General features: G+C 34.3%; 3 protein-coding genes across 3 annotated transcripts; 1 reads left to right on the top strand and 2 right to left on the bottom strand.

Moving 5' to 3' along the window:
* Positions 1-3,669: 3,669 nt before the first annotated feature.
* LOC122310933 (peroxidase 11) lies at positions 3,670-5,689 on the bottom strand. The gene is made up of 4 exons (XM_043125205.1): positions 5,368-5,689; positions 4,996-5,187; positions 4,718-4,883; positions 3,670-4,256 (listed from the first exon to the last, which is right to left on the bottom strand). Exons 1-4 carry the CDS (start codon positions 5,602-5,604, stop codon positions 3,832-3,834), a joined length of 1,020 nt encoding a protein of 339 aa, XP_042981139.1. The 5' UTR covers positions 5,605-5,689; the 3' UTR covers positions 3,670-3,831.
* Positions 5,690-7,198: 1,509 nt separating this feature from the next.
* LOC122310934 (ceramide synthase 1 LOH3-like) lies at positions 7,199-11,142 on the bottom strand. The gene is made up of 7 exons (XM_043125206.1): positions 10,863-11,142; positions 9,279-9,508; positions 9,003-9,158; positions 8,567-8,752; positions 8,021-8,205; positions 7,747-7,823; positions 7,199-7,659 (listed from the first exon to the last, which is right to left on the bottom strand). Exons 1-6 carry the CDS (start codon positions 10,998-11,000, stop codon positions 7,792-7,794), a joined length of 927 nt encoding a protein of 308 aa, XP_042981140.1. The 5' UTR covers positions 11,001-11,142; the 3' UTR covers positions 7,199-7,659; positions 7,747-7,791.
* A 3,779-nt stretch (positions 11,143-14,921) lies between these two features.
* On the top strand, positions 14,922-15,415 carry LOC122310105 (protein SOB FIVE-LIKE 3-like). Its single transcript, XM_043123991.1, has 2 exons — positions 14,922-15,311; positions 15,398-15,415. Exons 1-2 carry the CDS (start codon positions 14,922-14,924, stop codon positions 15,413-15,415), a joined length of 408 nt encoding a protein of 135 aa, XP_042979925.1.
* The last annotated feature ends 404 nt before the right edge of the window (positions 15,416-15,819 follow it).

Raw genomic sequence — 15,819 nt, 5'->3', positions numbered from 1 at the left:
AAGTTTAACGCTCCTTACGAGAATAGTAATACAGTTATAATAAGATTTTATAAACATAAAATTATAAATTGATGTGACTTTATGTAATACGTTATATATATTTTATAATAAAAATAACTTTACAGTTTGATATATTATATAAAAGCACGTTAATTTATAAATCTCTTTATCAGCACACATTTTCTATTCTTACAATCTCAACCATACGTCCTTGCTCATGGGTATAATCTTTCTAGATCCTATGGTATACCATAGTCATTCAAGAGGATATTCCAAGCTTCTGTACTAGAATTAAAATGTTTGTACTTGGTTTCTCCCAAGTCCCAATCGTTTTGAAACTCACTTATATGGGACCGCAGTAGTTTGTTTGAAACCTTGTCTTTATTGTTGGCCATGTCTTTTATATGTTAATGTTCTTGTATGTTTCTTGTTCTTTTGTTCTTGTTCTTGCTTCTTCTTTTATTTTTATTGTATTATTTTCATATGTAGTACAAAACCATAATGCCATTTTGGCATTTTTAAACGTTTAATATAAGATTAACGGTTTGATAATTCGAAGAGAAATGCTTCAGTTAAAAGAAATTTCAAAAAAATTAATTTATAAATTAGCATAAATTCATGTAATATATTATATTACTTAAAATAAAATTAATTTTATAATATAATATATTACATTAAGTCACTTTAATTTATATATTTTTTTTCAAAATATTTATCCAATTTGAAAAATGTCAAGAAGTAATTAAGAGGCCATTTGAATTGAGAAACTCTCATAATTTATATCATCTTATTTCATTTTATTATTATAATTTTTTTATAAAATATAATAAATAATTTCACTTTTTTAAACTTTAATTTCACTTTTTGAAAATTTTAATTTAATTTTTTTAATTTAAAATAATATTTTATTTTATTTTGTAAACCCATATCTTCTTTTATATTGCCGTGGAAATAACGTCTTAAGTTTGACCGACCTGTCTTAAGCACTTTCTTTTCTTCATGCAGCTGTTAAACCTCGAGATCATCCATTCAAGAACTATTATTTAAAAGAAAATCAGCCAAAAAAATTAAAAAAAAAAAACCGATAGATATTATTTAAAAACAAATAAAAAAAAGACATAGTACGGTAAACTTATTTTAATTATTTTTTTACTATTTTTATGATGGACTGCGCCTCTTTCTCTTTCTCTCATGTCATTATTAGTTGGCATTGGGACTTGCAATCACAAAGACCCAAGCTTTATTATAATGAAATCTCTTCCACACTTGCCTTTTAAAACTCTCAAATTATTGAAAAAAATTTAATTATAAATATAATTGTGTATTAATATATATATTAATTTATTATAATTTATCAAAAAATAAATTTTATTAAAAATAATATTAATTTAAATTTTAAGTATGAAGGAATCAATATTTATATGTAGATTAATATGCAACTTTATTTTTACGTAACAAAACTCTAAATTATTTGATAAAAAAAAAACCCTTAAATTATATTTCATCCTTAGAAAATTGTTCATGCAACAGATAAAAAATTATTTATGTTGATCGGCCAGATTTTACTAGGTATATAAAATAAAAATAAATAAGTAAAATATGCACAAATTTATTCATGTCTATGGCCCTAGGTCTCCTACTTTTTATAATTAAATATAAAAAATTATATATTGCTATATATATATTCGTGTAATGATATTTATAGTCGTAAGCGTGTAAATATTATATAATTATTTTAAAAAAATAAATAAATATAAAAATTATATAAAAATTATTTTTTTAAAAAATAAATCTCATTTTTTTTTTAAAATAACTGTATAATAATTTTATATTTAACGATTATATGTAAAATTACTCTTATATAATAGAACTAAACAAAAACTTGTATAAGGATGCAGTCCAAAGGAAAAGGAAAGGAGAACAAAACCTGCCACTCTGTTGAGGGTTAAACAAATGGGGGCATTGTAATTAGATTCCTTGGTACAATTTTGTGAAGTTAAAATAATTAAAAGGCCAAGAACTTGGCAAATGGGGTATTGACACATGTAATGTTGTGTCCTTTTAGGAGTACTTATTGAGTGGTGTCATGTATGTAAACGACAAAGAAGATTAATTAAAGAAGCTTAGGAATATGAGATCAATAGTGGTGAGAGTTGGTTGATGGTTGGCATATGGCTCTTCTTTTGGGAAAAGCTAAATCCAAGCAAACCAAATCCCATCGATTGCAACTTGGGATATATTGGAGAGTTTTGGTGAATTCGAGATCTTTTTAACCACAGCTTATGAATTCTTTAACCTAAATTAAAGTCTCTACCATTCATGATTATTCTCTCGTCTGTCTCTATCCACATGTTATTTTAATCAGGTAGGCTTTAGTCATGAGCTCTCATCAATTAAAGGACGCACTTTCGAGACTTCAAATTTTATCAATCGCTATCTGTACTTTCAAAGTTGTTTAAAAACAAAAACTTGGGTTACATTTTTAAGCTGTCGTCATTTAACAACTCATCTATAAAAATATGTAAAAGAGAGAAATATTTTAACTCTACAAAAATTTTATAAAAGTAAATTTACAAACTGACGTGATTAGATGCGGTATGTTAGTTTGTAAAGTTACTTTTTACAAATAGATCTAATATATCATATGAAGTCATATAAGTATGTGAGTTTATTTTTGTGTAATCTTTTTATAATTATAGTACTTTATTTTGAATTATGTCGCATTAATAAGTGTGACTGGGGTGATAAGATTTAAGATAAACCATAGTTTTATTTTTTAAGAAAAAATAAAAAGAACAATATTTAAAATATGTTCTTGTTGAGTTGTGAATAGAAAAAGAAAAGCAATTGAATGTGAAATGCACTTCAAGATGCTAAATCTATTGTATTTATATCAAGGGTACGTATGAAAGAGGCGTATGTATGGTATCTTATCGTAACTTAAACTTCACGTACAGCTCATAGGTTTGACTTGGTCATGCTTGCTTAAACTGTTCTTAATTGGTACAGCTTAAGTTATTAACTTGAGATGCAAAGATCTTGAAGGTTAGAGAAGAAGATTGCCAGTTGAGTCTACAAATTAAAACGCATAAATATTATGAAAACATCATTGCGGCTGCATGATGAAGTGCTATTGAATGATTATTTTTAAACTTTTGTAGCCCCTTCTGCTCACTTTTCTCAACCCCAAACTCCATGAATATATATGTCGACCTTTTCATCAATGCAAGATGAATCTGGTACCGAGACCTCTAAGGTATCACCAAGAGATCACTCTAGCATTGGTATGTAGGACAAACAAATCGATAAAAAGACCAGACATTTGTTGGGTATGGATCAAGTTTAGATAACATAAGCCCTTATATGGATAATTCTTCGTGCATATTTCGATTGCTCAATGATTTCCAGTGTTGAACATTAAGAACATTGTATTGTTCCATGTTTGTCTTGTACCACGACCAATTATCCCATGTTCCTGATACCCCACTAATCCTCTCCCATTGCTAATTTTCTCCTGAAAAATGAAAGCCATGTTCCCCAAAACAGTTTCCTTTTACTTGTGTATTTTTTTAATGTTTGGCATAGACAGAAAACGGTGAAACTCATGTTTTTGGGAGTAGCAGCACAAAGCACGCCCAATATAGGAAGGGCACTCCACTCCATGACACATTGACAGTAACATTTTAACAAACTGAATAAACAAAGACATCACTTTCCAACTATCTCCGACACTTTTTCATCAATGTTTCCTTTTCACAGTTGTGATACATAAATTCTGTGTTCGCTTTTTGGTTGTAACAAACATATATTACTAATCTGGAGTTATCTTGCTCATGTGTTCACAAATCTGCAATTTCTTCTAACTTCTCCAGTGATAAAGCTATCGGAATTTGTAATATTTCCCATTTTTGTCATTGAATCCGAGAACTGCTGGAAGAAAGCAATTGCATCTTCTGCATACTTGCTCACGAGCTCCCTTGTTCCCATTGCATAAACACTTGAGTACATTTCTTGGTCTGAGTTTAGAAGCCCCTCCCCTTTCAACAGAATATGGTAGAACGAATTGTCGAAAAGGTTAGGAGTAACATAGTCCATGGCTGATATGTTATTGTCGGATCCTCCAATGGGTGAGCAGATTGATTTCAAGTCGCTGAGGTGTGAATCAGTGATTGGATCATGCCCCGAAGTTGCTTTCAAGTCTCCATAAATCCTTGATCTGAAACTGGCACATCGTGCCACGCCTATGGTGTGTGCTCCTGTAGATTACAAGCACCAGATCAAACAACCTTAGTCCATAAGAGATCAGTATGATGCCGTGAGCAATGCAGATCTTTAAAATCTTATCATCTGTGTCAGCCACTCAAAATGTGATACATCAAACCACTTAACATGTCACCAAGATCGATAAAATCTAGGATAAAAAAATGTATATATATTTTTAATTTTCATACAACTCACCTGTAATTACTAGGACAATTTCCTTGAGAAAACTTTTCGAAGATAATATGGCATTTTTTACGAAAAGTTTACTTTATATGTTGCATCTTTTTTCCACGAAATGCACTTGCTTGGTCTCAATTTTCAAAATATATTAGTTAGCACATTAGTAGTTTATCGGTGTCGATAGGGCACAGCAAACATGACTGGTCTCAGGATTTGGAAACTAGCTCTCGATATTTCTATATTAAAGAGTTCTTTCCCATTCAGAGGGACGAACCTGCAAGAGCTACCATGTCTGTGACCGAGAGGCCTTGATAAAGAAACTTGGAAATTATAGAGAGCAGCCCCTCATCTGGTGTAGGAATATTCGTGTTTGCCAAAGCATAACCTGCGGTTACAGAATCCTTTCTTCCTAGAGGAACATGCCAGTAAGGTCCACCAACCTGCAAACAACCAAAGGATTACAAAGATGGGGAAAATAAAAAACAAACAGAGGTGTCAATGTTTTAACGTTTTGACATGCATGGTAGAAGCAATCAATAGTATTCTTCGTACCAGGATCACAGCATCTCTTGCAGCAATGGTGAGAATATCTGCACAAGAAACAATCCCAGGGCACTCTGACTCAAGCTTGTTCTTGATCCTATCAATGATTCCGAAACCTTTTAAAGAGTTTATGTTGGGGGAAGCTTTCTTCTCCCCTTGTAATGTAACTGTGTCATCGAGCAAAATCGATCCATCGCATCCCTGTGGCAATTGCACTCAAATATCAGCCATGCATGCATGCAATTTTGGTAAATTTGAGCAGTTTTCAGGGACAAAAAAAAAAAAAAAAAAAAAAAGGAACAATTTAAGGTAATAGAATATTGAAACATGTCACTTGGTGTAAAACAATGCCAATGAATATAATGGGATAAAGATGTTGACCTGAACGAAACAGTCATGGAAATGTAATCGGACTATCAAGGCTGCGTTACGCGGGTCGGCTAGCACTGCACATTCCATTTCTTTCTTGACAATTTCAAGCACAGTTGGACAAGTGGATGCATAATAATCCAGAGTTAGGGGAGGATCACTTGCATGCAGTCTGTTTCCAAGGACGAAGAAAATCAGAAGCATGAATTGCAGAAGAAGGGGATTTGAATGAAGGGAAATTAGTGCCATTGTTTGCTGTTTTAATTTTCTTAGATGATTGGAGAGCGTAGGAGGGAGAGAGTAGGAGAGATGGGTAAGCCTGATGAGAGATATATATAACTGCCAAGGAAAGAAGGCAAATGGAAGTTTGTACCTTGTGTTTTTGCATGGCCACTAGTATTTTGTATGGAGAAGCCTGAAAGTCAAGAGAGGATGCAACTAACATTGGCTGGTTGGTGGGTACTCCATAAACCAAAAGTTGAGGTAAAGTTGAATGACTTGTGCTCGCCACCTCACCAATAATTTATAACATTTGGGGCAAGTTACCAAACTGATAACAGCTAATGTTTACTGCTTCAACTCTTCAAAAGATATATGACTTGTCCTAGGCTCTTAAATTAAACAGTAAATCAGCCCTTTATGGGGAAAACCATCTTAACGTGAGAAGGCTGGTTGGATGGTCCACTTTACCATAATAGCCTTTTATGTACAGAAATGTGGTCCTCTGTTAATGTTTACTTCTTTTGGGTACTAGTTTTGGCTGATAAATGGAATTCACATGTGCAATTTCTGGTACAGGATGTCACTATCTGATGCTATCCATGGGAAACTTCCATTCTATTGTTTGTCACGAAAAGCTAGCCCCTTAAATTCCATGCCATGAATGCCAAATACTGGTTGATCATTTTGTAACTTTCTTCCGGAACAAGAATGAAAATGCTTTTTCCCAAATTCTTGCCTTCTTTCTACAGTAGAAAATCTAGAACGTTTAAGAATGCAATATTTTTTTTAGAAGTTGGGTACTTTTTAGGCTCCAAATCCAAATGCAAGAGAGCCCAGGCTCATGCGGCCCAGAATGAAGCAGCAGCTTTGAGTAAATTAACTTTTACCACAGAACACTTACGTTCCACTCACTTTGTTTTGTAAGCTGTGTTGACATTTATGTGGCCAGTGGGGAAAAGCAATTGATTGTGAAAATCAAAGTTCAGCTTAAGAAATGGGGTTAAAACTCCATTCAAAAGCAACAGAATTTATTGTCAAATCCACATAAAACAACAAAAAGTGCGTGGTTTTAAGTTTTGCTTGGCCATCTCTAAAATTTATTGATGGTCAAGGGAAAATCTCAGCTTCTGAATCTTGGTTAATTGAATCTCCCGTTCCTAGTATTATTTCGAGACCGAATCACAATTATTCAGGGATTCCAGGTACAATCAGTCCCTAGTACCATGTCAGTGCGCAAAAGAAAATCATAAATACCCGAGATATTCTTCACCCAAGTGTCGATTCAATCAAGGAACTCGAACTTTAGCCAGAAACACAAGGTGAGCACACCCGCTTGCTAATCGAAGGGATCCCCAGCATAGATGAAATGCAACATTTTTATTTGAATTAATTATACATTTATGCTCGAGCTGGTTGAACTGATTGAATCTTAAAAATTGTGAAGCCACAATTCGGCCCGAAAGGCTTAAGAGGCCAGTCCATTGGGGCTTTTTTGCCATTAATTTTGGAACATGCATTTATGCTGGTAGCCCATTGATACAAAACATGTACATTTAATGCAAAATTCCCCTGGCCAGACACTGTAACGTTATGGAATAAATTCAAAGGTCCAATAGAAAACTACAACTCAAAAAGAGTGTTTTCTGCATTAATGTGAAGGAAAAACAGTACATCACCAACCAAGCAACTCGGTCAAATTAACCCATCAGACCAAAATAAGGTAGAGAACTACAGTTACAGCAATGTTGCTCAACAATAATTAAAGGCCTTAAATAAAATTTCACAACTGCCAGCAGGATCAAGTCTTCCAATATTAAGTATTAGACTTTCAAGCTACTGTCAACTTTCGTACAATCAATCATTTCTCAGCCAGTGCATTTGAACTAATGGCAGCAAGTTGCATAGGTACAATCTCGGATAAAGAATAAAACCTTTCACCAATTTCTACCCTATAACCGCTTCCATATCCAATCTTCATATCAACAAACAACCCTTTTAATGGAAAGGGAAGTTCTCTGATCAAAAAGTATCTCAATTTAGCCAAAAGATCATACGGATAGAGGTAAAGCTACCAGTTCTCCTCTGCAGGAGAAATTGCAAAAAAGTCTCTCAATATAAGTAAGATGGGAACTAAAAGTAATCTATAGACAGCAAGCATTTAAAATATACCTATCCCATGATCATTACATAGTGGTCATAGATTTTGTTCCTAGGTCAGTCTTCATGCTCGTCTTCACCTTCAGAATCTGCATTATCACAATATTTAAATAAATTCTAGAATTGGGACATTATGGTATCCAGGAAATTATAAACATAAGGGTAAAACTTAAGTTTAGTTCAACTGGTCAAGTTCATCTAAAATTTCGTCAGATTATTAATAACAAAAGTTAATGCACATACATTCACTTTACAAAACCACTTCAGCAACATAGATTTCACTCACCAGATCGAACATCGTCACCAAGCTGACCTCTCGCTTGGATTTGCTTAACAAGCATCCGGTACATCAACACCCACCAATAAATATGAAGAACAAGCAAGCAGAATAGAAGAGTATTGAACACGTAGTAATAAATTGGTCCATCCACTGGATGTTTTTCCTGGTCCAAGGTCAGGATAACTTCGTAGCTGTAGTAAAGCGTAAAAGCCAAAGTTATCATTTTTTTAAAGCATAATTCTTTAGAAACAGCATTTTTCCTTTTTTGAGAAATTAAGATAGTTTTTTTCTCCCTTTCTGAGGGGTGACTGTCTAGTGTAATAGTAAAATCATCGGCCTCCCATGCCTTAAGAGCACGTATAAATCAGTCCAATTTTTGGCAGCCACTCATTTCCCTATGATGCTATCAATGTTTGTAACTAAAAAGTATTTAAATAATGAAGTTTACAATGACCACTTGATCTTGAGAACCTGGCAAAAGATAATTCTGTAGAAAGCTAAGGAAATGTAAACAAATTTAACGCTACTATGTAGGGGATAAATTAGACGAACCTAGTACTCCAAAGGACCCAGAATGGATAGTACAAGAGGCGAAGTAAGATCCAGGACAAAACAAATATAATAAACGCAAAGCTAGCTATCCTTTCAGCACCGCTGTATTTGGACATCTTCCCTACCTCCAGAAAGACATCACTGGCATCATGAAGAGCCAAAACAACTGCACCAACACGGGCAAACCTACAAGAAAGAGGGGAAAAACAGGTTATTGTATACAATCTAAATATCCAACATATCTGCACCACTGCAAGCACTTGGAGCCACATTTTATTCTACACCGGTATCGGAAGTAACAGGCTCATGACTTCACAACTTCAAGTAAATGCATCCTTTATGATTTCTGGAAATATTTTGGCAGAGATGTTGAATCCTAGGAATTGTGATTAACAGACCATGACCAAGCTGCAAACAGAACACCATCAAAACATACCTAAAAATGTAAGATAGCACGATAAGAATGAAGGTTGCAACATGATGGCCCATGGACACCCCAAAGTCGGAACGCCTTGTTTCCCAGAAAATCAAAGCAAATATGGAGTATGCATAAAAGCCAGCAGTAAACATGTACAATCCCTTCAATTTCAACCTGAAAACCACTTATTAGTCACCGTTGACTAAATAATTACATGAATAGATCGAAGCCAATGTGAATGCTGCATTGAACAACCACAAGTATCTTGAGTAAGTATGATCACAGAAGCCTTACTTAATTTTTTGGTCAGGCCAAACCTGAGCTCCCGGCCCTACCCAAAAGCATCTTGTGTTCGTAAACCAAGGCTCATTATAAATTACATATAAAGCAAGAATCTCCGCTGAGAGATAATAAATGCATTTCCATGCTGACTCCTTAAATTTTCTTATCTTCTTTCTTTTCTCACTTGCCTCAGCATCCAGCATCTCATGTCCCTTTCCAAAAATCAATTGATTTGCCATTTTCTGCAACATACACATTCATTTCAGACAACAAAAGGAAATCTTGGACAATGTAAGGGGAAAGAAAATAACAGAGAGAGGAAAAAGAGACAAGCAAAGATACCAACAGAACAAAAGCAGTCCCATGCACAAGTCCTTCACATGAATATGTCCATAGGTTTTGGAGAAAACATAAAAAGAAGGTTAAACTGAGGAAGCAATGGAAAGTCGGGCTGTACACTCACTTTTGTTGTTTTCTAATGCATTAGTTCCAAGTTCTAACCCGTGCAAATACAATTGAGCCATGTTCCAGCTTCTAGAATTTTGTGGCTTGAACTTAGTGAGGTGAACTAAAAGAAGAATGACCAAGGTTAACTCAAGGTTAAATTTAATGTATCTCAAGTTACATTAATGGGTCAATGCTCAATTCAGTGTATTGGCCGTCATGGTATAAGTATGACCTATCACATTCACTTGGAAAGATAAAAGAAAATTAATCCCATGCATATAAAATGTATACCATCAAAATTCAGAACTTTCCAGCATACAGCATAGCTAAACAAGCATATGGAGCTGCCTTTCGCATAATCAACAAGAAGAAGAATGAACTACACAAAGCTACTAGGCACATTGATCGATATGAAGAGCTATTTGTGGAGCATGTTGCTCCCTATCAAATCCAGCATTTACTAATTCATTTGATCAGTTAAACTTAATTATTGAAAAAAGGGGGACGGCATTTACTAGTCGATAACCCTAGTAATAGTAGAATAAGGAGGCCTTATGACAAGGCAAAACTAAACCAAGTCATACTAAATTTAAATTTTAAAACAAGTACTTTTAGGACTAACGTAATAGTAAGAACTGATGGCCAAAAGAACGAAAGAAGAGTGAGCATGCCCATCATACTCAATGGCTAAAAAATATGAAATAACAAAAAAGCATACAACCAAGAGTTTACGGCAATAACAAAAACTTCACAAATAATACTAAAAGATCACATTATTCAACTAGTATTCAATAACCACGCATGCTTATAAAAAAAAAAAACACAAATCTAACCACAACCCAATCGAATTAAAAGAAACGCTATATGGATCAATGAAAAATACTTTAGAAAAAATATATTTGCAAAAATTCTATTATCAAGCCACTAAAGTGCTTGCATGTTATAATTTGATTTAAAAGATAAATTTCAAAACTTAAAATCTTACAAATCAAATCTTACGCTACATGATGCTCTAAATAGAATAACTCAACGCAATAAGCAAATAGATTGAAAACAGAGCTAACAACCCGACAAACCCCAAGGAAATAAACCAAACATAGATGAACTCCACTGGAACTTTTAGGAGCACGTATGTATACGAGAGAGTACCTCGAAGATGAATCTATCGAGGAAAAATCGAACAGAGGGGAAAAACAGAGCAAAGAAGGGAAGGACAGTGAAATCCTCATATGCTGGGTACGATTCCAGATCCCAATCGCTGGACCTGAGTACTTCGATCAAACCCATATCGGATAATCCTTCCGAGGATCCAAACTTTCTTGGGAAACAAACGAGTGACTACCTGTGGATCACATATGCGAGCAGAGACATGCGTCCCTGTAGCATAGAAGTCGCCCAGTTAAACCTTTGTGATTGGCTGGGGAGATTTTGATTCCCTAATAATGCTCTTAATATTTATTGGAATTCCGGAATTGCCATTACCTTTTGTGTTGACTGAATTTTAAAATTTTTTTAACAGTTGCAAGTTGCAGTGGTTGGCACGTGATAGTGGGCTGTGTTGGGCCGCCAGCGTGGGTGCTGGGGCTTTAGGAATTGACGGTTACGTGTACAACTACAACCCACTTGGGGGGCGCTTCTTAAATAATAACATGATTGCCTTCACTTCAACGACCTTTTATGATCATTCGGCTCAATCATTTTTTAAGGTGGTTTGGCTTCATTATTAATATTCACTTATCTGTTTATAAATTTCTTGAATTTTGTTAGTAATGTTTCCCGACAACTACACTATGCCATCTTCAATTATTTTTATACAAAAAAAAAAAAAACAAAAACGCTATATTTATGTATTTAAATAAAATAATAAATTACGTATTGATAAGATAAACACGTGTGGTGTAAAGTTTTCTTATAACATTTCGCTTTTATACAAAGAGCAATTAATGTGGGGGGAAGTCATACATTTTACAATACCTTCTACCCTTTTTTTGCGGCGGTTCACAGAGTAGTATTAATTGTTGAACGAAAAGCCATACAAGGTTGTTGGTTAGAGACGTCGTTTTTACATTCCCAGGTTGTTGTTTTGAACGCGCAGAGCATAATTTCGGAGTACGGATTAGAATAATTTCCAAATTATTAAAGAACAGAAATATAAATGAAATTTGCAGTCCGTGTGGATTACGTAAGTACTATATAATTTTTTTTTTTAAAAAAAAAGTAAATATAAAATTTATATAAAAAAAATTAATTTTTTAATAATAAATTTTACTTTATTTTAAAACAATTACGCGGTATTTATATACTCCACAAATGTATATAAAATTACTCATTCTTCTATCTCGATCTTTTTATCAAAATAATGATAAAATAGTACCGGCTAATTTTAAATTGATTACAATTTAGATGATGGTAGTGGAATTTTTATTTTTTATTTAGTTATTTATTTTTATATTTATTTGCTTATTTATGTATTAACACTGTCACATATTCTAAGTTCCATCATTGTAAATACACTACTTGCTATGGAACCTATAATTACAATTATAAAAAAAAAAAATTATTATAATTATAAAAAAAAATTAGAATATCATTTTTTTTTTTTTTATATTTATGATTGTTGACGTCGAAAGTTTCTATATTGATAGTATCTGGTATGTTAATAAACGAGTTTGTAGGTTAATTTTTTCCGACAACATATAGCGTCTCGATCTATCGTGTAAAGAATCCTAAGTACCGACGATGGTGAAATTTCATCTATGACAAAGCCATTTGAAATGAAATTCTGTTATATATAATTATTTTTATGTATTTTTTATGTATTCTATTGAGGTAATTGATATATTAAAAAAAATTATATAACCAATCACATTAATAAAATACATAAAAGAATACGCAGAAATGCTGTTTATATTTAAAATTTATTCACATAACTATATGTGCTGATACGTAACCATTGAAATAGTGAAAATTTTGACAATTCGAAATTCGAATTAAAAAAGAAAAAAAACCTAATAAAATAAGATCGATACTCAATATGTATATATAATATTATAAGTATATGTAGTACTGCTAATCTCATTTAGCAACCATAATTTTGCCACAAAATAGCTTCATAGTTGGTCGCAAATAGTTCTGTTGGGCCAACACTCGTCTCTAATTATTAAGTATTCGAGACCAATCCATGTTGTAGTTCTTTACTGCATATATGGTGGATAAGATATGTGAGGTGAGATGGTTGAGGATCCATCAACGTCTCTCTCAACCAAAGAATCTTCCATCTTATGCTGCAAAAGTACCATTATTTCTTGCCAATTAATTAATAAGCTTACCTATTTAATTAAATTTATCTGCTAAAATCTTAAAAAAAAAAGAAGAAGAAGAAAGATATGGGAACATGATTCCACATTCTAATTATGTTGTATTGTTGAACATTATAAGCGTGTCTATACATATATATTTGTCTTGTAATTTTATTAATAGTCCTCAGTTATGACAGGAAAATATTGTGAGAAACAAGATATATTCATACGAGACTCCTTTTTAACTTCATTAAACAGCCAACACCAATGCTGAAGCAAATCTAAAGCTAACCATCTATCCCACAAAATATTTGAATATATGTAGAGATGACTTCCTCATGGGGAAGGGAAGTTGTACAAGCTAGGCAACAAATGGTCATCATTGAAATAACATTTAGCAGTCCAGGACGATACAAATCTTTAATTGTTTTGGTCTTTTTCCTCTCTGTTCTTTTTTCTAACTGCCCTACACATGTGATTCACTGCAACACAAGTTCAGGAAGGACAAAGGGCCAGAAGCAACGTGGTCAAGCTTGCCAAGGCAGAACCTCGAGTATACCTGTACCGAGTCTGAAAGTTCCTACAGAGTACAGGGCACTGGATCAAAAGAAAAGCAAATATGCTTGTACATGTACAGGCAAATCACACACATCAATATGTTTACTCTACCATTTAGATTGTGCTTGATAAATGCTAAAAGAAACAATTAATGCAAAATGATGATGCAAATATTACCCATTTACATGCCATAATGTATAATTATTAAAAGAGAACTGACGATGAGTTCAATTCACATGCTGCTCAGAACCCATGAGCAAGTCAATGCAAACTCCAAAAGGACAACCACCCTGAAAGCAAGAATCTGAGGAGGGGCCTCCCCTTATGTAAGGTGGGTCTCCACGAAAATGCTACTCAATTATGAAAGCATGCTCAACCACTTAACTAGATTCCCAGATGGAGGTGGACAAATCACGGCAAATCCAGGAAGGTGAGTTTGCGGGAAGTTACACAAAAGTCACAGGATAGACAACCATATATGATTGTATTGCTTAATTCTGTGGAAGTAGAAATGGAGAATCAACTTGCTGAGGAAGGTTAGATTGAGTTTTCCATGATCAATCTGTCACAAGAGACATTAATCTGCTTTCTGTGAAGAAAGATGATAGTTATGAGGGAAGAACAGAAGCAAAATGACGTTTGACTGAGGTCTCCCATTTATCTGATGCACAAAAGGCCAAAGCCCAGCTGTTTCCTCTGCGTTTTTTATAGTAAAAAGGCTGCCATCTGTTGATGACAAGTCAGAGTTTTAAAGATATGAAGAGTTAATACCAGAAAATAATACAGGTGGAGGCACGTTCGATGGCAACCTATTAAGAAAATGACTCCAATTCTCTCCCATTTGAGTGGGCCTCATTCGTTTTCAGTTTTTCACCTAAAAAGCTGCTCTTGCAATAGATAAAGATTTTAAAGACGGTGCGTTTTTCAGGTGAGGTCAAACGACCAAGTGATCAACCCGATTCTACGTAAATTTTATTCCTATAATATGAGATGGGCCTCCTCCTCTTCTTATCAAAGAATGCTTGTTTTGTAGTGATCAAATCCATATAATTTAGGGCGATAGGATTGCCAGGGGGACATATTCACTGGCAATCTAATAATGAGGGTTTAACGTGTACTGTTGAGATAGGTCTCTTTGTCCTTATACGTAGAAAGCAGCATTTGGTTGAAGAGCCAGACAGACAAATATATAAATGTATTCCCAGGTGATGAGGAATTGCATATTGCAGGCTAGTTAGAAACATCTTACTTCATACTTTGTTCTCGGTCTTTCTTGGATTTTCTTTTTTTCCCTTGTGTGTATATATATTTATATAAATAAATATATATCCTATTCCTAAAAGCTACAGTAATGGAGACTCCCTTGGCTATTGGAGGTTCAGAAGAACACAGTGGCGGCAGCGAGTCTGGGTGGACAAATTATATTGGCTCCACCACACAAAACAAGAATGACAACAGCAAAGATCCTCGTGTTGACGATGATGATGATGAGAGTGAGGATTCTATGGCTTCAGACGCCTCTTCTGGTCCGAGTCACCATGAATTTCCAAATGGAGAGGGGGAGGGAAGTGGCAGCATGGGTCATAGGCATGCAAAAGGTGAAGCCAATAGCAAGTTATTCTCAGAAAAGAAAGCGTGCAAACAGGTCAAGAAAAAAGATGAAAGGAGAGTGAAAGAACAAGATGAACATTCGGCATACAGGGCAGAGAGCGCTGGGAGTCAAGTTTCAAGTGGGGCCAAGGTAAGAAGAACCAAGACAATGGTCAAAGAAGGATAGGGTATTACAGATCTCCACCTTCCATGAATGCATCATTTTGTTCTTATCAGAGTTTCACGGTTAACTGAAGGCAGACAACAGTTCATGCCTCTAGCTCCCAGTTGCATCTTCTTAAGAGTTTATGAGGAGTCATGATAACAGGTAGGTTAGCTGCCCAATGCATATATTCCTCACTGATGCACATGTATGATTGTGTCTGCATGTGTCACGTGTGATATGTATGCATGGAGATGGTTGCTTTTCTATTTGTCTCCGTTGTCTTTGTAGAAGTAATAAAAAGCATAAACAGGTAAAGATTCCTGGTATTTACAAAACCCTGCAATGTTATGCTTTAGTTTCGATCTTAGCCCGCTGCTTGCAGTTTCAATATCAACAGAATAGGACGTTGGGTTTATTTAGTCCCCCTACCCAGCATATCATCACATCTATGACGCCTGCAAAAGCCATCAAGCATTTTATTTTTCATGACATA

The sequence above is a fragment of the Carya illinoinensis genome, chromosome 5, assembly GCF_018687715.1.
Source record: "Carya illinoinensis cultivar Pawnee chromosome 5, C.illinoinensisPawnee_v1, whole genome shotgun sequence".
Classification (NCBI taxonomy): Eukaryota; Viridiplantae; Streptophyta; class Magnoliopsida; order Fagales; family Juglandaceae; genus Carya; species Carya illinoinensis.
This window is presented reverse-complemented; position numbering and strand designations above follow the sequence as displayed.